Source organism: Vidua chalybeata, chromosome 2 (assembly GCF_026979565.1).
Source record: "Vidua chalybeata isolate OUT-0048 chromosome 2, bVidCha1 merged haplotype, whole genome shotgun sequence".
NCBI lineage: Eukaryota > Metazoa > Chordata > Aves > Passeriformes > Viduidae > Vidua > Vidua chalybeata.
Genome location: NC_071531.1, coordinates 24210887 through 24233332, shown reverse-complemented (window position 1 = coordinate 24233332; position 22446 = coordinate 24210887). Strand labels below are relative to the sequence as shown.

Here is a 22446-nt window from a genome sequence, read left to right as displayed (position 1 = left end):
AGAAGAAACCAGGGGAGCAATATATAATTTTTTTAACGCTTCAAATAAAAAAATGGGGTTAGTCAGGAACAAATAGATGATTTGTGGAGCTGCTTCCCAACTGTGGGAACAAATGCCCAACATCTGCTAATTTGGTTTGGAAAATTGTACGTACTTCCTGAATATCGTATTGTAAATTTTAGCATGTTATATATTGAGCTCAGATCAATGTTAGCAAAAATTGGCAGAACATAATATTTTAAAATAAAAGGTAATACAAACCTAATGGATCAGTTCTTAGACCATATTAAGGTTTTCTGGCACCATTCTTTTTGAGGAAGATGCTATAAAAGCTCTCCACTTAATCCTTAAATTGATATGAAGGCATTTCAGTAGAATAGGAAATATTTATTTTCTCTGGTAATTCCTCAGCAGCTACAATCCTCTTACTTGCTGAAATTGCAAGTATAATCAAAACTGCTGAAAATTGTCAATAAAACTAAAATGCCCTCTGTACCATCAGATGAAGATGGGGGAGATATGACGGCTCAGTTGTATGTTTCTAGTCTTTGTCCTGTGATTTAGATGATAGATGCTGGACCAGTAGATACCTTCGGTGAAAAAGGAGACCCTGGAGTTTCAGGTTTGCCTGGACTGAAAGGTCAAAAAGGTGAAAAAGGTATGTATTTTGTCTTGTCTTTTTAATTGAGTTATACTTTTAGTTTTCTTGTTAAAGGAAATTAAAATTGTTCTATCTGTGCTCAGGAGCTCTATATGACAGTGTAATGTTCCAGTTATTTAATTGTCTTCAGGTTATTATATTTTGCAATAGCTTGTAGGACACTTCTGGTTCTCAAGATGATTAAGATTGCCTTTCAGTTATAGATGAAAAAATGATAAACTGGAATCAGTTTTTATGGCAGTTAAATAATTCAGTAAGAGTATCTAAGTATGGAAATCAAACTGAATATAAGGGGAGTAATTAATGCAGAGAATCTTAAGACTCCTTTGTAAAAGTCAGTTGCTAATTTTTTATCCTAAGATTGGCTTGGATATTTTAAAAGTCTTTAGTAAACAGAAAAAATCAAGCATTTCCCTTCCCATTTTCCCTGTTACAGACCTTAGCCAATTCAAGAAAAAACATTGGGGAAGTTGGCATACATCAGGACCTTTTCTCTGAATGTATTTCTTGAAGATATATATAGATTATTTCACTTCAGATTTGATTCTGAATGTGATTATGCATGAATATGAATTTCAATTATATCTCCTAAAAGTTCACTTTCACTGGCATTGCAGAATTCATTGCCTAATCGAAACCTTCTCTTTCTAAAGGCTTCCCTGGTGCACAAGGAATCCCGGGACCTCCAGGTATGAAATTGTAACTACTGATTTTTTCATGTTGGCATGTGTTCGTGGGTGAACAGTCCTGAGGGATATTCTCCTTAGCTGCTTTCAGTTACTGCCTGACTTTCTGGACACCCAAGCACTGACCTCTCCAGGGTCTAATCATCCTTGCAGACCCTTCCTCTAGATTGCTTTTCTCATGTCTCTGATGCAATTCAGCCTTGTTCTTTCTGTTCTGCTCAGATAACTTTCTGCTGAAATTGAAAATGTAGTACAGAGTCCATCAAAGACAGCCCAGAGAGTGTGACCCCATCGGGCAAGGAGAGTTGTTAAATGTGAATGTGTGAGTGTGTGCACGTATACCTGAGTGTGTACGCTCATATCTTTGACTTGCTCTCACTTCAGCTCTGTGTTTGTGTAAGCATGATAAAATAAGGTTTGTAGGCAGAAATAATACTTGATCAAAATAATTCCTGAAGGCTTCCTGCTTTTTTGACTCTGTCACTCGGTCTAATAAAAGTTATTTCTTTTGCCTACAAATGTTGCCTTTTTCAGAGCCTTAACATCTTCCCATCCATGGTAACACTGCTTTTACATATATAAGTACATATACATGTGTTTGACCTACACCAGGATATTTGCTTTTTAAAAATTAAGCAAATCATCTCTGGAGACCTGACACAACACATCCTGCAGTGATACTACCATTGCCTTCCTTGCTTTCATTTTCTCTCTTGGCAGTGAGCTAATATGAAATTAATGTGAGCCAGGGTCAGATAGTTTCCAGGAAATTTTTAACAGGTTAGGTAGAAGATGCTATATACCACAGGCTGTAATGATAGCTCTTGGTCTGTAATTACCCTACAGAAATTGAGCTTTGTGTGACTTCTCTATCTTCCTGCAGTGTTGTAGATGACTCAAAATATTTTAGTGGTCAAGTGTAGTGATGAGTTGGGAACTGAAAGTCATTAAAATATGAAGACCTGTGTGACTGTACTTATAGCTAGAAGGAGATCTTAAGTAGGGGTTTTGGTAGTTGTTATACTGCTTCTCTTTATTGGCTGTTTTTCACTTATTATTCTTACAAACCATTTTGGTTTTAGCATTCCTTAAATCTGCTAGCATTGTGAGTACTTATCAGACATGCCCTCCCTTTCTGCATTTCCAGGTGTATTTTAGATTTGGTTTGTTATGAGGTGAGGAAGTGTGCAATAGTTTCTAGATGGAATAGCTAAGTTAACTCCAGTGTTGCCACTATTTACAACTCAGCAAAAGTGTGTCCAACTAAATCTCAGAAAAGCACTTGATACAGATGAGGTATGCGTGTTTCTCTACTGGCCTAACAGAAGTCAGTTTCTCTCTGCTGTAGTGAGTGTACAAACTCAATTTTGTATAAATCACCAATAATTAAAATACAGTCCCTTTTTTCTTTTACATTAACATTTTTCTATTTCTCTCTAGAACCCTGTGAAAGTTAATGTGTTGATAATGTTGCTGTCTTTTCACTTGTCATTTTTACATGCATGTTTTACTCTGTCCAAAGGTCGACCACTTCCAGACAGGGTAGGATCGCCTGGTGTCCCTGGAGAGAGAGGTGAAAAAGGTGAAAAGGGTTCTCCTGGATTCCCTTCACCTGGAATCCCTGGAAGAGATGGTTTCCCAGGTCCCCCTGGGTTGCCTGGCCCACCAGGACCTCCAGGCAAAACCGGTAGGTAAAGCCCTTGGATGCTTTTCACATTGAAGGCTCATAATGCACATTTAAAAAAAGAAAAAAGAGACAAGATTATAAAAGCTATTATCAGGATGCATCTATGAATGGAAGAAACATATCTGAGTTGTTGATGAACCAAGTAAAAGCTGTTGCACAGTGTAGGAAGCCCCTTGTTTCCTTACTGGGAAAGGATAAAGATTCTTTGATAAATAAATACTTTAAAAATTTCTACAAAATTCATTGTTAATTGTTAGAATATAACCAAACAATTGATCTTAATTCGCATCAATTTGTTCTGTGTCCTGTTGTGCCAATGTAGTGATATTTGTATATTTTCAATTAAAAAAATAGCAGATACTGATACTGTTTTTGACATAAAAGATAGCTGTTCAGTGTTATGATTTACAGGTCTGCAGTACCAGGCTGTGTAACAGATTGAACAGGTGTGAGAACTGCAGTGTGAGGTACTAGTTTGCCAGGAGTTTTTGTTTTAAAATAAAATTATCTTAGAGGAGAATGGGGTCATAGAAAGGCTTGGGTTGGAAGAAACCTTTAAGATCATCTGGTTCCAACCCCCCAGCGCAGGCAAGGATGCCACCTAGTAGATCAGGGTAAACACCTGCTTTATAGAATACATGAAAAGCCAGTAATGACATGACAAATAAATAATAACATCAGTAGTAAGGATAACAACATTACACATATTTTATTAGATTGTGATAAAGGAATTTTAAAGAGAGAAATGTTTTTGCTCTGCAATGAAGCAATAACCAAGTACATGTGGAAGTGGTCCATGCCAAATAGTTCCTTAAAACTAATGTTTTAACTCACAGAAAACTTTTACTATAGGTGATACTGATATTGTGAGTTAAATTATCACTTCAACATCAGGAATGATATCCCTATTACAATAGTTAATATACTTTAAAGCTATTGAAAGAAACATTATTCTTTATGGAATTCATAAACCAAAGATACTTTGTTCAAAAACAGGGGAAGATGCCTGGTTGTTACTGTGTTTGCCAGTGAAGCAGTGCAAAATCCAGCATGTAGAACATGGAATTAAATGGCTAAATCTTACATTTTCCTAAAAATTTCTATTTTTCCTACAAATTATTGTCATTGCTTAATTCTGCTCCTTCCCCAGATACTTCTTTGGCCTTCTTCAAGTACATAATGGGAAGCACTTCTTTTTCGTTTAACTTGTTTTCCAAACTTCACATTAGCATTTTGACTATTGGCTTTGGCCAAAACGATGTCATGTTATATTGGGTCAGATCCTGCATCATATCATCAAACAACACAAGCACTGTTTATATTTTTATATCAAGCCTGATAAATATTCTCATTTGTTACCTATTTCAGATCCTAACACATGAAGTTTGTTGTTTTCAGGAAGCTTGATCAGTGTGAAGAAGTTAAATAGATGTTGACAAGCTGCTCTTACCTAGAAAGTTTCCTGAAATGTTGAAAAAGAGAAGTCAGGGTACAAAAAAAACTTCTTAATGAATTTCTTTTGAACATCAATACTCTCCATTCTCTTCAGGGTCAAAACACCTGTGATAGTTTTCCAAGCCCAAACTTAAAATGAAAATAGATCTTATGTTGAAATTGTTTGTAACCTTATTATGGCAGAGCCTGTCTTTTCTGTGTAATTCCTAGGGTTTCTTAAGCAGTGTATATGGAATGAGAATACAGAATCCAAGTTAAATTTTTCCAAGTAAATCCAATAAAGGAGTAAAATGCTATCCTTAGTTACCACTTTTTGTAGGTAACATTTCAGGTAGGATATAAATGCAACCCTATAATGGAAACTTGCACTTGTCAAAACAATATTCTTTATTGCAATTTCATTTCAGATGGAATTGATCAGTGCCAGCAGGGAGAACCTGGTGCACCAGGTAGTCCTGGACTTCCAGGAAGAGATGGATTTCCAGGAGAGATGGGAGAGAAAGGTAATAATATTTTAAAGTGATTGTATTCTAATGCTTAGTAGCCTGGAGCTTGGGTATGTAAAGAGGTGAGCAAATTAGGCTGGATTTAGAGAAAGTGTACTTAAAGTTAGTTAAATAGTTTATGGATGTGGAAGATGTTTCTTGACTCTCTGGTGAGTAAAGAAAGGTATTGTGTTTTGAATTGTGTGATATGAACTTCTCTTGGCCTGCTCATTGCTGGGAAGTGATAAAGGATGGCCCAGGGCTGCAAGAGGAGCAGAAAGGGTTGAGTATAGCCTGTTCCCTATGTAAAGTGAGCTGTTTAAGGCAATTCAGGGTATGAATTCTGAGATGCAGACTTAAAGAGGGCCAGATGAGTTGAGAATGAAAATGGTTTATGAATCATTGCCATAAGTATAATTGAAGATAAAATTTTAACACCTATAGGTTGGACATTAGGAAGAACTTCACAGAAAGGGTGATTGGCCATTGGAATGGGCTGCCCAGGGAGATGATGGAATCACCATCCCTGGAGGTGTTTAAGAAAAGACTGGATGTGGCACTGAGTGCCATGGTCTGTTGACATGGTGGTATTTGGTCATAGGTTGGACTCAATGATGGCAAAGGTCCTTTCTGACCTAACTGTGTGATTCTGTGAATAGGACTGTAAACCATATGTTTTAGCAGCATTGACTAAATGAACATTTTTTAAAAATAGCTGCAAAAATTTACATGGTGATTGCTCCTTTCTAATCTCATTCTTTTCACTGGTTTTTTTTTTTTCAAAATTACAGTGACCATCTAAGTTTTCCTTTTTCTGATTTAATAATTTTATTTTCTCTTTACTCACTGAGTATTAATTTTCTTCTTTTAGTTGCTCTTCAACCTGGTCCTCTTTTAACCATTTTTTAAAATATTAAACTTAGAATAAGACTTACATTGATTTTCATGCCATTCCTTTAAAAATTTTAAAGAATTTTGAACATCAACTTGCTGATATTTTTTCCTTGAAGCATGGAATTAGAAGTAGCAATTTATTTAAATATTAAATTGACATTTGCCCTGAATCCACCTGCTTGTAGTTGTCTTGAATCTTTTTGTTGTTATTCATGTCCTTTGTTTTTTTCTTTTTCCAGGTGACAAAGGTGAAGCCTGTGCCTTGTGTGATAAAGTTGGACCTCCTGGACTTCCAGGACCACAAGGGCCGCCAGGTCCAGCAGGTAAGAACTCCTTAATTACCCAAGAATGAGCTACGTAGGCTAAATTCTTAAAAAATGCAGCATACATAAGAAAATTAATTACATTTTGCCCCGCTAATCAAATTGTTTGTGAAACTAATGAAAGGAGGGTGGCATATTCCTATTTTTGGCCTGATTCCAAATATCTAATACAATCAACCAGAATTACCAGGGAAGCAGAAACTGGCCACAATGAAGGGTCTTTGCAAATTGTGGCCCAAATATTTTCGCAGTGAGAAATAATGTGGGAACCATTTGCCTATGTGCCCAGGCTTGACAGTGACCCATACATTTGTTTCCAACTGCACCACTAAATTCTGTGGCCCAAAAATGAAATTTTTTTTTTGCTATCATATGAGAGAAATGCCACATGCCAAAAATTATATTATACCTAATGTTTGTTCCAGTGCTGTTCAGAAAAATGAATGTGGTTTAGTTAGTTTCAGTTCTGCATTATTTCCATGAATTGGTAAATTCATTCCTAAGTCAAATGAATCATCAACTTCCAAGTTTATGAATGCAGGCATGCAACATAAGTGCATGAATCAAGACAGCTTCACTGGCTTTAGCAGCATTATGTTGGTATTACTGGGAATGGAATGAAACACTTCACAAGGGATCACAAAGAATTCACATACAATGAGCCATTTGTAAAAGCATGTAATAAAGTAAGCCATATTTTTGTCTCTCTGCAAAGGTTTTCCAGGACAAGCAGGTTTCAAGGGTGACCGAGGCTCACCTGGACTTGATGGCCTTCCTGGAGTGCCTGTAAGTAATGCCTTGCCAAATACTACACGTCCTGCTAGGCATGTGATCAAAAAACATGATGATCAGTGTATCAGTGTGGTTGTGTAACAGTTCTGTTTAAAAACAAACAAAAACCACCCCCCCCCCCCAGAACAGTGCACTGATATGATACAATTAGGGTTAATTATGCCTAATAAAATAACGGAGGAAGAAGTGGGTTTGAACTGTAAGAGCTAAGAGAGAGCTGTCAGATATTGGTTATACTTCTGAGTTTTTCCTTCATAAGAACTCAGTGGGACACATGACCTTCTGCCTGAGCAAGCTAAGCAGTGGAGCTGGGTAAAGAGTAGGATTTCTCAGGAAACAGATACAGGTATTCCCTGGCCTTCTGAATTGTTCCAATAACGTTTTGCTGGTGAGTACAAATATATTGAGAGAGAGACAGTGCCATCTAGTGTAGTGTAAGCAATCTAATGTTAGCATGCAGCACACTGTGGCAGTTTTGCTGAATTTTGAATCATAGAATAAGAGAAAATGCTGAGTTGGAGGGGGCTCATCAGCATCATTGGGTCCAACTCCTGGTCCTGCAAAGAACATCCCAAAACATCACACCATGTGCCTGAGAGAGTTGTCCAAATGCTTCTTGAACTCCATCAGGCTGTTGTTGTCACCACTTCCCTAGGGAGCCTGTTCCAATGCTTAGCCACCCTCTGGATGTAAAACCTTTTCCTGATATCCAACCTGAACCTCCTCTGACTCAGCTTCATAGTGTTTCCTCAAGTCCTGTTGCTGTTCACAAGAGTGAAGAGATCAGTGCCTGCCCCTCCTCGTCCCCTCATGAGGAAGTTGTAGACTGATATGAGGTCTCCCCTCAGTCTCCTCCAGGCTGAACAAATCAAGTGACATCAGCCATTCCTCATAAGGCTTCCCCTGCAGACTCTTCACCATTCTTGTGGCCTTCCTCTGGATGCTCCCCAGTAGTTTAATGTCTTTTTTATATTTTGGCACCAAAAACAGTATTCAAGGTGAGGCCACCCCAGCTCAGAGCAGAGCAGGACAATCCCCTCCCTTGCCCAGCTGGCCATGCTGCCCCTGATGCTCCCCAGGACAGGGTTGGCCCCCCTGGCTGCCAGGGCTCTGCTGGCTCAAGTTCAACTTGCCGTAGACTAGGACTCCCAGAGACCTTTCCTGGCACTGTTCTGCAGCCTCTCATTCTTTGGTCTATCCACACACTCAGGATTGCTACATCACAGGTGCAGAATCTGACACTTGCCCTTGTGCTGGTGATTGCCCATCTCTCTGATTTGTTTCTCTCTGCAGGGCCTTTCTGCCCCCCAAGGGAGCTGACAGCTCCTCCCAATTTATTGTCACTGGCAAACTTAGTATTCCTTCAAGTCCTGCATCCAGGTTGTTAATGAAGATTTTGGGAAGTGTCTGCAGTATGTTCTGTAAAACACAATTAGTAAACAGGGAAGTTAAATACTTTTGAAGAAATAAAGGAAAGCTGTGAAAGTGGGTAGCATCCTAATAAGATTACTTGTTAATTATGTTGAGGCAGCACATGACTCTCATGTGCTGAAGCAGAACAGCTAAGTGTAACACTTGTCTAAAATGTAACAAAAATGACTCCTAGATGAGCAGTGTACTACCACAGCTGCATTTGACCTTGTCAGAGTCTATTCAAGTGTCCCTATGGACACTGAGGTTTGCTGTGAAAACCTACCTCAGCATTCATGTTCCTATAGCATAATGTGGGTTTTGACACCATTCCTAGTGTGAGTAGACTGAGTCTTCCAAGACATCTTCTCCCCAAAGCTGCCTGTTTCCTTACAGCTGATCCTTTCTGGCAACATAACTTTTCACTGACATTCCTGTGCACTGGCTTTATCACACACTAGGGTTATGCGAGCTCCCTCTATCACCAGTGGTGAGAGAGAGGTACCTTCAGAAGTAAAAAAAAACCCAAACCACTTGTATGAATTCATTACTCAAGGAATCTATTTCTCTCCCTGATGTATAAATAAAGCCTTGTTGCCTGAACTCAGCCAATGAAAGTTGACTGAGATGAATTCCTTATCTATTGCCACCACAATAAATTGCATTACCGAGTGACTGAATGTACTGTAATATCAATGGATCCATGGAAGAAACAGTGGGAAAAAAAGTGAAAGACATTCTAATGTATTTAAGCTTGCTGTCTGTCATTTGTTCTTGGCACATTTTTTGCCACACCTTTATATTTTACTTTTATTGCCTCATAAGTGCTATTCATGTCTTTAATCAGACAAGGATCAGCTGCTGTTCTGAATGCTTTTAAGCTTGTTTTGCTCCGCAAAGTTCAGCCAGGTGGTGATCCATCATATAATTAAACTTGGAAAAACTACATAAAGGCCAGCCTTGCAAGCTGACATTGCTTACAGCCATGCCAAAACATCAGAGTCTGATTCAGTACACTCCAATGCTAATGAAAAGATTACCGTTGACCATGTTCTGGTTCAGGCTGAAGTGGAGGGCACACATGAGCTGTACATAGTGGACATTGCCCATGAAGTTTGTGTTTTATTACCCTAATGAGTAGCTCTGAGTCACTAGAAATTATAGACCGTTCCTGTAAGAAAAGTTCATTCAAGTCCTAGAAAATATGTAGGACAAAAATTGAAATTGTGGAAATCCTGTAGGCATACCATTAGATAGGTAATTTCTTTCCAGAAGAGGTTACAAAACTATTTTTTGAGCATGTGAATTATATTCTGATAGTACCAACTGACTGTGTCAGCTGTTCAAAGTTGGTGAATATTAATAATGATTAAACACATGTATTCACATCTGCTGAATGTTATGAATAAACTACCCAAGGGAGAAGCTTTCTGCTTCCAAGACTGCTGTGTCTTGGAAAATATTCTCATTTGACCTCCTTAGTCAATGACTTGGTGGTTCCCTTAATTTGGATATGCAATTCAGTTTCTGGAGGTTTGCTTTCTTTTATAGTTGAAGGGTTGAAGGTTTGTAGGGCAACTGACGACATCTGAATTTATGAAATTTCAGGGTCCCCCCGGCACTCCAGGACTTATGGGCAGCCCTGGGCCAAAAGGAGAACCTGGAGATTTTACTTATGATTCTATCCTGAAAGGTGAAAAGGGAGATCCTGGTTTCCCAGGACAACCAGGCATTCCTGGAAGAGAAGGAAGACCAGGAAAAGATGGATTTCCAGGTCCCCAGGGTCCAAAAGGAGCAGCGGTATGTTTGTTTCTTTATGTTTTCGTATTGTCCTGTTGTGTGTTTAGTTATGTTTATTTACTGTGCTATACATTCTGTCTTTCAGATCAGAATTCGTATGCTTTTGTGCCCTATACATGCTTTATGTTTATTGGCCTAGTTTATTTTTCCACATCTATTCTTTACCTTGAGTAGTAGATTCTTCCTCAGAAGATGATTCCATTTTCACTGGAAGTAGTGAGGAAGACAGTTCTTCAACAACAGACAATTTCAGAGCTAGGTTTTTCAGACCACTTCTTTTTACATGTCATGCAAATAAGTAATCTGACTCAAATGCATTCAACATGGTTTGTTACTTTCAGGACTATAGAGAAAAGGTTCAGACATGGACAGTAGTTTTATTCCTTTCTGCCTTTCTCACAACTTGATAGTGATAGCTAGTGTGAATGATTTAGTTGATATTTGGAGATGATTGATCAAAAGCAGTTATCCAAGTAGAAATTGTGAAGACAAGATTCAAGTCTGTTCTAGCATATTTCTCTTCTTGTGGAAATGAATGCATCAAAATCTGGCAATGATAGAGTTCAGCTGATGTGGATGTGGAGCTGAATGTGGAGCTCACCTCTGCTCCCAGATCCACTACTGGAAACATGGCCTGCATGTTACATGGTTGCATTGCTAGATGTGATCTCCATGTGCTATTCCACATGGAACCATGTTCTGTTTCCATTGAACTCAGTAGAAAAAATCTACTTTCTTCAACGTTACAGATACCTGTGCTAAATCCCAGTTGCAAAATATTCAGAGAGGATGGTGTGTTCTGCCTTGCCAGGAAAGGCAAAATGTACATTTATGCTTTCCAAAAATTAGGGTACAGCTGGCTTGAAAGGAGAACGTGGTCCCCCTGGCCAACCTGGATTCCCTGGAGTGCGTGGTGAAAGAGGTTTTCCTGGCCCTCCTGGGATAGGTACTGCAGGATTACCTGGTGAAAAAGGAGACAGAGGCTTTGCTGGAACCCCGGGTTTACCAGGACTTCCAGGTAATGCTATAATGTGTTTGAAAAAATACAAAAAAAAAATTTAAATGGTACAGCCTAGAGGATCATCAGAACTTAAGCCTGAAATAAAAAGACTTCCTAATTTGAATCAATGTTCTCTTTCACCAGTATAATTGCAAATTTTTGAGGGCAGTTTTCTTGAAGGATTTGCTAGGTGAAATGGTTTAGGTTCATCCTAGTTTTTTATGAAGCTTCTACCAAAAAACTTCATAACAAGTCACTTGTAGTGGTATGGATGAGCTTATAATGCTGTCAAGGTAGAACTCCCTTGTTTTATTTCATCAGTTTCTGTACTCTAATGTAACTTTACATTTACAGGAGCAAAGGGTGAAGCAGGACGAACTATATCGCTCCCTGGACCTCCTGGGGCAGATGGCCTTCCTGGGCCACCTGGTTTCCCTGGACCCCAAGGTACAGCAGTCTGTTAATCTTTTTCTGATTATCAAGATGGTTCTGTTCCCCAGAAATTAACCCTTGTGTTAACATTTGTCTTGTTTTTATTTGCAAAGGTGACAAAGGAAATCCTGGGCTTCCAGGTAGACCTGGCCTACCAGGAGAAAAAGGTGCTGTTGGGCAGCCAGGTATAGGGTTCCCTGGACCTCCAGGTCCCAAAGGTAAGATAAAGCCATCCATCTAACAAAGCTGGTGTAACTGGAGTGTGGATGGAGGCCTAGGCCTGCACTATCATCCAGCCATAGCTGCATGGGATTTGGGAAGTGCAGCTGAAGAAGCTCCCTTGCAAAAGTCAACCAGCAGCACAGTGAGCATTCTTTCGTTAGAGTTCAGCTGCACACTTGCTTTGTGTAGTGCAGTGGTGCACCTACAGACAATGTCACAGCTACTGCCAGAATGGAAAGTGATATGGTACAGCATCTTACATTGCAGCAACTGAAGTTGCTGAGATGACCCTTCTGAGAGATGAAAAACACTGTGTGTAGTTGGTCCAAATTATATGCTGATGTAACTGTAACAGCTGTGGGCCAGAGTCTTCCCTCCATGGCCATTGTCAGCCTATGCAAGTAGCTCAGAGGGAGTCTAAATATTTTGGATTTTTTGAAGATGTATTTCACAGTACTGCTGCTCATTTAGACCTAAATGACTGAACTTTCAGCAGCCACCTGAATCACCACAATTCTTTTGTGTCTTTGTTATTATTTCTTATGTTTCCACACATGAATGAACTGGGAGGGTCAGAAATTTAATAAGGAGAAAGGGTGTATTTTTCTCTGTAACCATGTCTGGTTCCTCTGAGAATGCATTGGGACCTGAACAGAAAAGGCCCATTATATCTGGAAAAGAATTCCTGTATGCACTTTGATGCCAGATGAAAGAAATGACACATTAAATATATTTCTTTAAAGGACCCTTCCATGAACTCAGCTCTGCCCAATGACATTCTGGTGTCTTAGCCTAAAAGCTGGATTTCTGCCTGCTTTGTCTGAAATTTGTTGTGTGTGTGCTGATGTTAAGTGAGTGCTATCTTTAAGGGATTTGCAAAATGTTGTAAGTATTCCTTCTTGCGTACCCAGGTGCAATTCATGGGCTAGCTCTGACATAGAAACCTTCAGTATGAAACCCTCAGAAGGACACTTAGAACGTGTCACAAGACGTATAGTGCACAAAGGTGTTGATTCACCGGCGGGCTTTGTTGTGTATCCCTCAGTCTGATGCTGCACACATTAAGTTGCCTTTTGTGAAGAAGACTTTGGGAACCCAGTTTTGCAGGGTGTTTCTCACAAGGGAGATGGGAGATGAACACACAAGGGTATTTATTTAAGAGGAGACACTCAGCATTTATTTCTTCTGGGTGGTTGTTTCTCATCAGAAGGCAACTGTTGCACAAAAGTCAGTGTTTGAATCTTTGTTGGGACATTTGCATTCTGGCATGCCTGGAAGTTTGACTACCCAGATCTTTGTTAACACATCCCTGTGAATAGTTCAGTTTAGAGGCTTAAAGAAGCAGCAGAGGTCACTTACAGACAGAGAGGGTAATAATGTGACTCTTGGTTTGTTTTCCTTTGTGTTATAGGTTTCCAAGGTCAGCCTGGCTCACCTGGTCTGCCAGGAACTCCAGGAACCCCGGGTCTGGATGGTTTGCCAGGAGTTCCAGGTTTACAAGGCCAAAAGGTAGATGTCAGCTGCTGATACTGTTATCTGTGACTCCTCATGTGCAAGGAAAAACTTTAAAAGTCAGCCAAACTGCCTTTCATTTTATGTTTCCCACTGTACACACAAGGGGACAGAGAGATGGATAAATGCTTGTCATTAACACTTTTAAAGGGCTTACAGCTCTCCCCTGAAGTCATGTATAGCGGTCTGTACATAAACCCTATACTGCATGATTTAAATACATTTAATAAATGATTTCTTGGTTTTGATGTGTTGATTCCTAATCTATTGTGTTTCTTTGGCTAGGGTGAACCTGGTGTAGGTCTACCTGGCCCTAAGGGATTGCCAGGCCCCCCTGGCCCAGCTGGCATTCCTGGAGAAAAGGGAAGTCCAGGACTGCCTGGTTTACGTGGCGAGCAAGGATTTCCGGGCATACCTGGACAGCAGGGATTCAGAGGTAACATCACTGGAAAAATACAGCTCGGTATTTGTATTTATTTTCAAAGTCACTCTCCTGCATATGCAGCAAAAAGTCTATTCATTACTGAAATATCCTACTGATATCTTGGGGAATTGCCCCTTTCCCGTCTCATTTTTTCCTACTACCCACCAGTAGCAAATGCTAACAGCAAAAAGCAGCCCTTCATCCAAACCCAGGCTTGGAGGTGTTGGTGGCTCAAAGAGGTCTCCTTGGCCATGTGCTTCCAAAGCACCTTGTCTGGCATCTTCAGCAAGCAAGATGTCAAACAACATCAGAGAATGCTTGGTCTATATTTCTCCTGTCTCCCTGCAGGTGACCCTGGTCTCCCCGGTCTCCAAGGCTCACAGGGCCCTCCAGGTGCACCAGGGCTGGGCCCTCCAGGATTGCCAGGACCTGCTGGGCAGCCAGGACCCCAGGGACCACCAGGTGAGCAGAGAATACTCCATGATGCTGCTTAAGAGCAGAATTTTGACATAAGTGGATAACACCAGTAAAAGTGTTGCTTGAGAAATTTTTACAGTGTGAAGTTGATAGGAGTAGATGGGGGGACATGACGGTGGGCCGCTTCCATGTGGTCCAAAATGCAGGGTGAGGCCTCCTGAGAGGATTGCTGGCATTTGGATTGGTCTCCTTGGGTCATTGATGGGTAATAGATACAGGTTCAAAGCCTCTCTTAGGAAATGAGGACTGGTTCTGCTGTCTGCCTTTGAGTCTTCATCCTCTATGCTGTGTCATTTGTGAATCACAGGTGGACATGGTCAGATATGCTTATTAATGGTTTTCCTTGTTTTTTTGTTAAGGACTAAATTTGTATCTTCTGTTTTTCCTAGGATTTCCTGGAGTAAAAGGAGAAAGGGGCTTCCCTGGTGTCCCAGGTCTAGATATGCCAGGACCGAAAGGGGATAAAGGTAGCCCGGGCCAGCCAGGAGTCCCAGGCTCTGTGGGGTTACCTGGTCTGCCAGGTCCACAGGGGGCTGTAGGACTGAAAGGATCAACAGGTAAACACCTTGTCCCTCAGAAATCAGCATCTTTGACAGCTGTTTTATTAAGTTGTGGTAGCACACCCTTTCACTTGGTTAGGAATTGATCAAAGAGCCCAAGCTTGGGAAAATGCATGGACTGATGTCAGTAAAGCAGCTCTGTGCACATGTAGCTGAACTGCTGCTGCAGAAGTCCTTTCATGGGTCAAATCCAGCAGGTTGAAGGAACTAGCCTTGCTCCTGTAATAATGAAAGTTTTAGTGACAGAATATGGTTTTAATAATGTCTTTGTTAATGACAGCATTGTTTGCTGTAATAGGAAGTTTTAAGAATTTGTCAAAAACCCGTTACAAACTGTTTTCCTCTGGTTTTCATAATACTGTTTTTACTGTTGTTTTCTCTATTGGGCTGTTTTAGTTTAATCATCTTCTTTGTCCCATTTTTCCTTAAGTAGTGCAACTCCTAATATGATAGGCAGTTAATAAATCTGTTTCTTGTACTTCTTTACACTACTTGCTTTATTTTTTTTTATTCACTCTTCTCCTTTGGCTTCAGGACCCAAAGGAGAAATGGGAGTTATGGGAACTCCTGGATTGCCAGGAACTCCTGGACCAGTTGGAGATCGAGGGTTTCCTGGTGAAAAAGGTAAGAGAGAGATTTTCTCAAAATAAAAATTGCAAACCCCACCTTTTCCCCAACAGAAGTTGGGAAATAAGGAGTGTACTTGGCCTAAGGAACCGTTTATGTCAAGTGACTTTCCTCTAAGTTAGAAATAGTATTAAAGGCCATATCCTAGGAACAGTTATGAGTTTGGGCACCAAAACATGATTTTTGATCCATTCTTGAAGAACGTAAGGGTTTGCTAGGTATAGGGTTGCTATAGGTATTACTCCAAGAAAAACACACTATTTGAAATTATTACAAGCCAGCAGGAAGGTCTTAATTAAGAGCCTCAGATAATGCTCTGTATTACTGCCAAACTCCTGTCCTTATTGTTTCAAGAGTCTAAAATTAATGGCTGTGAAGTGGGAAAAATGTGTCAACTTTCTGACAGAGCTATTGTGAAGTATAAAAAAAAATTCATAGGAGCTGTTCCAGAACATGGTTTTTGGTGCTCAAAATCTGAATAAATAGCTATTTTAATTTGTTGTTGTCTACTAAATATTCTTGCAAAGTTTTATATGCCCCTACAACATTCAGTGCTGTCTCTTTATAGGTAGCCAAGGTTTCAAAGGTGTAATTGGACCACAGGGTGATCCTGGTGTTAAGGGAGATAAAGGTGAAGCTGGTCTCCCAGGAAAACCTGGAACAATAGACAACATGGACATGGTTAGCCTCAAAGGCCAGAAGGGAGATCAAGGAGAAAAAGGTAACTTTATTCGCTAACTGTGAAGAAGTGGAATTAACACTCATATACTACCAAGCAGCAATACTTTTAATTCAGTTTTGTGTTAGTTTTAGGGAACAGTTTTTAAAATAAAATTAAAGAGTTTCACACAGCAAATATAGATATTTTTCTGGTGTTTTTCAACTCTGTAGAAAAAAAGATTAATCACAGAGCAGAAGGGTTTTGTTTGAATAGAAGAGATTCAATTTGTCCTTTTATAATTGATTTTACCTCTTTAATTACAAGATTCTCTGAAAATAAAAGAAATTTTAAAAGTAAAACTAGAGCTTTCCAGATGGGAAAAGCTGTCTTTCACGTAAAACTTGCAGTTGTGGCCATGATGATCAACTGATAGTGTAAGAAAAAAAGTGAACAGCTTTTTTTGACACATGTTTCTTGTGACCTGAAGAAAACTCAGGAAAGAAATGCATTTATATCACTGATATCAACAGATCAACTTACGTCAGTTTAGAAATATCTGGAAGTACACAGGAGAAAGGCAATCAGTTTTCTGTTCAGAAACTTCGTGGTTATAGATTTGTTAGCTTTTTTAGATAATATTCTTCTTGGATTTTTAGTTTTACTGCTAATTGGTAAATTAGTTGTTTGAAATAATTTCCTCGCTGGTATTTCTTTTCAAAGAAAAGAATGTGTATATTTTGCATATTTTTAATATTTGTTCATCTTACTATAAATTGCTTTTTATTAAAAAACATAAGAGTTTTGAATAAATGGTAATTTGTTTTTGTTAAAATGGAAGTGTTGAGCTTAGAAGGGAGCTACTGAGATCTTGTGGTGTTTAATTTCCCTCAACCAAGTCCTTCAGACTTTAATAGTGTATCATTTTCCTGAAACAATTATTGTTCTTTTTGTACTTTCTGATTTCTCCCCAGTTTGGCTGCATCCTTGTAAGAGTGCACATTGCTGAAATAAGCAAAGAACTTCAACTCAGACCTGGCTAGAATGAAATTTCCCTTTCTTGAAACAATAGTTGACTGAGTTTGTGATTAGCAATAATTCTTAGTCCCTTAGTTCTGGACTACTGCCTGTGTAATAAATTTTCATTTTGTATGTGTGTTTTTGACTTCTATCACACATGAGGTGCATTACACTTTTTGATTTTCACTGTGATGATTTTCAAGCTTCACTCCAACTCTTCAAAATCCTTCTGTAGTCTAATCCTGTCCTCTTTTTGAGCCTTTCCTTTTGAGTGTCATCTAGGGCAGATTCCTTTCCAGTTTGACAGTGAATCACTAATAACTATACTATGTTGTATTTGAACTGTGGAAACAGGAGAATATCCCAGTCTTAGCTACCTCTTATCTCCATGTCCTGGCTAATTGTCAGAAGGAGATCTGGGCTCACGTGTTCTGGTTGGGTCTCAGAAAAACCTGGGCATGTGGGTAAGTAGTGCCTTGCAGCTTGGGCAGCCAGGGACTGCAGGGGAGGGCGTCAGCAAGTGAGGAGTACATCTGCCCTTCAGCTGAGATTACTGCCCTTCTGAGAGTACTTTTAATGAAGCTCCCTGCTTATAAAGATCTCATCTAGATTATTTTTTCTCATTTGTTTCTGATCTTGATATGTACAGTGGTATGTAAAGTCTTAAAACCACATAGGTTGTTTTTACTATTTCCTTATCTACTATTGGCATGTAGGATGATTGATTTAATTTTGTTTCTAGAAATCTAAATTAGGCACACTTGTTACATGCAAATAAAGAAACCTTTGCTGAGAAATTCAAATGGTTAATTTCTTTGGTTTCTAATTTACTAATCTCTCCAGCACTAACAATGTGTGCTTGCAAACTTCTATGCTCTACCTTTTCCTGACCACATGCGCTCTACAGATTGGCCTGGCTCATGCAGCCTGGAAGAGTCAGTTCCAAACAGATCCCAGCCTGCAAATTTCTGCTCTTATCTCATCCTCTCCAACCAAAAGATACTTAGTATCAGCAGAGAAAAATAATTTAGTTATACTCCATAACTTTACTGATCTTTTGGCTGCCTTCATTCCTCTAGACATGAATATCATGGTAATGCTTTTAGAAGCTTCCGAAATACAAACTGCGCAGAGAAGACACAGAATTTTTATGGCATTTTATCAGTGATGCTTAATGAAAAAATTTGGGTTTGGACATCTTGAAATGTTTTTAATAAAAGCTGCTTACTTAAAAACATTCAGTGACTTATCTTCAGTCACTGTTGTCCTTCAGCTCTATGCAACATTAACAGAATTGTTTATGAACACTAGGCATGTACATAAAGTTGAAGAGGCACACTAGTCAGTAAGAGTTCAAGCCTTCTGAAGGTGCTTTAACATTAAATGGAACAGGGAAAACAGCAAATTTCTGACTGTTTAGTAGTTGTTCACATGTGCCTTTTTAGAGAGCTGAACAGTCAAATCAATAATTTCTGTTAACATCTGTCAGCCACTTTTCAAATAACTCATTAATCTAACTCAAACCCACATTCATTCCAATTTCTTTTATAGATATAACTTGCTTTGTAATTTGCACAGATACCCATAAAATTGCAATAGCTTTCAGTCTTTTCTCAGTACTGGTTTAATGATTGGAAAGTTGTGTTTTACTCAGCCATTTCCTTGTTCAGCAGAGAGAAGCAGCAGTGATCAAAAATTAACTAGAAGGATTACTATATGTAATTATAGTAAATTGTAATAAAACTGATCTCACTGTGTTTTTCTTTTTGGTGTCCAGGGGACCATGGAGCAGCAGGAGAAAAAGGGCTACGTGGGGATTATGGAGAACCAGGAATTCCAGGGAGAGATGGTGAACCTGGTACTCCAGGACAACCAGGTATGTCTGAAGCTAACAGCAGACAGACTGTTTGTCAGGTATTTTAAACCTTGTTAATGATGGAATTTTTAATTTCTCTCTTGCCCATAGGACCAAAAGGTGATCAAGGCCCCCCAGGGTACCCAGGGGATCCAGGAGTTCCAGGACAAAAAGGATCGGTTGGTGAAATGGGTCTGCCAGGTACTGATTGCTAGGAATTTCTTCTTATTTTTTTCCTCAAGTTAATATAGAACATTATGAGACAACTCTATGGAATATTTGTTGGTGTAGATCTACTAAACAATTGCACTGTTTGCAGTGACTGAATGTTAGGCTTTTGGAACATTTATTTTCAATCCTATTGTGATATACAAATAATAGGATGATTTCCTAAGTTTCTATGTTCAATCCTTTAGCTGGATCTTTAGGTTTTCTGTATTTGTTTCAGGCAGGCAGTTTTTTGAGTGGTGCCTGTTAGTCTGTCTCTTTCTCTGATATTCTGTGAACTGCATTAAGCTACTTGTGTATTTTCCCCATTCTAAAAGGTTTGGTGAGTTGCTGTGCACTGAGTGTCAATTATGGACTGTATGGGTCTGGGAATAATGTTGTTGTGGAAGGAATTGGTAAAGAATAAAATGGAGAAGAACCTATAACTCTACATGGAAACTTTGTCTCCACTGGGACAGCCTTGTGTCTAGCATATTTAGGAAATTAAACATGAAAGTCTGAAATGGTAAAAGAAGACAGAAAACATATGCAGTAGAAGAGTCACTTTGTCTCTGTAGTACTATTAGAAATTATTCAAATAAAAATAAAGTTTTATTCAGTTCATATTTTTAGCAAAATCTTTATTTACTCTGAATCCAAGATTATAACTGTCTTCTATGAGTAGAGTTGATAATTTAGAGAGTGAATCTCAAAAGAGAATTTACTTACTTTTATAGTTCTGAATAGCTAAAGCAACACTGAAACATCACTGTCAACACTACTAGGGTACCATTGGTTCTGATGCACCCATTTTCCCCTCCCCTTTACTAGGAACACCTGGAGAAAAGGGTCTTCCTGGAGTACCAGGCTCACCAGGCACACCAGGGTTCCCTGGGCAAAAAGGTGAAAAAGGAGACAAAGGAGCACCAGGTTTTCCTGGAATTGGCTTTCCAGGGGCTCCTGGTGAAAAGGTATTTATACCCCTAAAGATTTTATTATCTCTACCAAGCACTTGAAAAGATGCTGTTGGCCTTTAAGCTGTTTTCTTATATTTTCTATTATGGTAATTTAACTGCCTTATGAAGAACTTGAAAGGTGTGCATATGTACAGGTTTAGGTGCATTCTGTTTGATGGAACCAATATCTCCAGTGTTCTATTTTATTATCTCTGCTCAAAATAATCTAATTCACAGTACTAGAAATGTAAGGAAGGGGAAGAGCTTTAAAAAATACTAAGTCAATAATGTGAAAAGGGCATTTTACAATCAGGAAAAATAATCACACTAAAATAATGTTACTGTACTTCTACAAAGATGCTATACAGTACTCAGATACTACTGAAAAGTGAACTGTATTAACCCTGTCTGTAAAGTTTAATTTAATCTCTAGTAGTATCTAATAGGATTCTCATTTGTTTCATATTCCTTTTCTTAGCAGTACAATGGGAGTTATAATGAATTTATAAGTAAAAATGGTAAAAATAATACGTGCTAATCTGGTAGCAAACTTACTGAGGATTCAAAAAAAGACTTTTTTTAAGATGATGAAGTGTAATAAGTTAAAATGCTAATTTTGAAAAGACTTTGTACAACCATCCTAAAAATGCATAGAAGACTGCTCATTTTCATATGTAGGTCTTAAGCAATTGCTAGATTAGTTAAAAAACTCTGATAGTGGAATTTAACACCAAAGTTAATACTAAATTACATTGTGCAGGAGTGGAAAAACAACGGAATTCTTTAAATTCAGATGGATAAGAGGGGTGACATCTACCACTACATACAGGAAAAACTGTTTCTGAATTAATGGATTTTATGTGTGCTGCTTCTTCTAGGGAGAACCAGGAAGAACGGGTAGTCCAGGGGTATCTGGAGATAAGGGTGAAAAGGGTAGTGCAGGAATTCCTGGAATGCCGGGTGCCCCAGGTCCCAAAGGATCCCCTGGCATGGCAGGATTTCCAGGCAAGTGTTTATACTTTTGCAAAACAGAAACTGCAGTGAAAAATTAAAGTAAAAATTATATCAAATATCCCACATGGAAACACATTTTTCTTCTTTTCTTTAGGAAGCCCTGGCCGCCATGGAGAAAAGGGTGAAAAAGGACTTCCTGGCTTAAGTGGGATTCCAGGTTTAAAAGGAGAACCAGGTAAAAAAAAAAAAAAAAAAAAATATATATATATATATATATATATGTATATATATAAACCACCAAAGGACTCTTAAAATATTGTTTGTCTCCAGGCAGTGGATAAAACAATTCAACATTAATTTTGCTCAGATATTTCAGTGCATTTGTTCATTTCATAAGCAAAAAAGACATTGCTTGACAATATTGACATATTTCCTAGATAAATATGTGTCAGTTTAGTGGGGGGCTCATATTTCTTTTGCACTGTTAGAGGAATAGATTTTACCACCTTCCACAAGATCAGTTGTTGTTACAGACATTACTTCTGTTGTTTCTGAGTTAATTTAAAAACAATTCAGTTGATCTTTATGCCCAAACCTGAATCACCACATTATCAGCATTTCACTGTTGTTAGAAAGGAAATAAGAATGGAAGAGAGTAAATCCATTGCTGTTACGAACATTTTTGATCTTGGAGTCTTCTGTTCTCAGTTTTTTGGCTGCAGGACACATCATCTACAGGACAATGGACTGTGCTGTTCACAAGTCTATAGTAGAGGTCCTGCATTCTAAACTCACTGAGATTCATTATAATTAGCTGTGTCAAAATCTTTAGTACTTGAGCCCTGTCTCAGACTGATTTAATTCAGAAGTAAACTCAGTGAAAAGTCACACTGAAGGCGTCATGCAATATCTGCTTGGTCTTTGTGGGAGTGAAAGAAAAAGTAAAGTTTTTCAGGAGAGGAAAAAAACCGTCATAGTTCAAATGAAAATGTCAATGATTTTTCAGGTGAACCTGGTGTTCCGGGTCCTGCTGGTGCCATTGGTCAGAAGGGTGAACCAGGTTATGATGGGATTCCAGGTGCAGCTGGTGCAAAGGGTGAACAAGGTACTGTGACTGTCATCTTCAGTTCCCATGGTATGAAAATGCACAGACACAGGCTACACAAGAGTAGCTGGTAGAGGTGTGTACTGGTTTTGAGTCCTTTGGATGAAACCTTAGAAAATAAAGTCAGTATTGCTGTCTTGCGATCATCCAGCATTGCAGTGTGATCATTTAGATGAGCAACTGTGTTTAATCAATGTAATATTGAAAGAATTTATTTCACAAAGGCTGGTAATACTTTAAAGAA

General features: G+C 38.8%; 1 protein-coding gene across 2 annotated transcripts in view; it reads left to right on the top strand.

Moving 5' to 3' along the window:
- COL4A1 (collagen type IV alpha 1 chain) overlaps positions 1 to 22446 on the top strand; it is a 120423-nt gene that overhangs the window by 78031 nt on the left and 19946 nt on the right. The window contains exons 19-40 of one of the 2 annotated variants that reach the window (XM_053968639.1): positions 565 to 658; positions 1315 to 1350; positions 2870 to 3034; positions 4897 to 4992; positions 6108 to 6191; positions 6907 to 6977; positions 10002 to 10193; positions 11043 to 11211; positions 11548 to 11640; positions 11739 to 11843; positions 13259 to 13356; positions 13645 to 13795; positions 14132 to 14245; positions 14650 to 14817; positions 15355 to 15444; positions 16016 to 16168; positions 18903 to 19001; positions 19092 to 19181; positions 20019 to 20158; positions 21022 to 21152; positions 21256 to 21332; positions 22104 to 22202. In XM_053968639.1, coding sequence (XP_053824614.1) covers positions 565 to 658; positions 1315 to 1350; positions 2870 to 3034; positions 4897 to 4992; positions 6108 to 6191; positions 6907 to 6977; positions 10002 to 10193; positions 11043 to 11211; positions 11548 to 11640; positions 11739 to 11843; positions 13259 to 13356; positions 13645 to 13795; positions 14132 to 14245; positions 14650 to 14817; positions 15355 to 15444; positions 16016 to 16168; positions 18903 to 19001; positions 19092 to 19181; positions 20019 to 20158; positions 21022 to 21152; positions 21256 to 21332; positions 22104 to 22202 — 2515 coding nt within the window. Of the gene's footprint in view, positions 1 to 564; positions 659 to 1314; positions 1351 to 2869; positions 3035 to 4896; positions 4993 to 6107; positions 6192 to 6906; positions 6978 to 10001; positions 10194 to 11042; positions 11212 to 11547; positions 11641 to 11738; positions 11844 to 13258; positions 13357 to 13644; positions 13796 to 14131; positions 14246 to 14649; positions 14818 to 15354; positions 15445 to 16015; positions 16169 to 18902; positions 19002 to 19091; positions 19182 to 20018; positions 20159 to 21021; positions 21153 to 21251; positions 21333 to 22103; positions 22203 to 22446 lie in introns of both variants that reach the window. The other variant, XM_053968647.1, reaches the window with a different exon arrangement.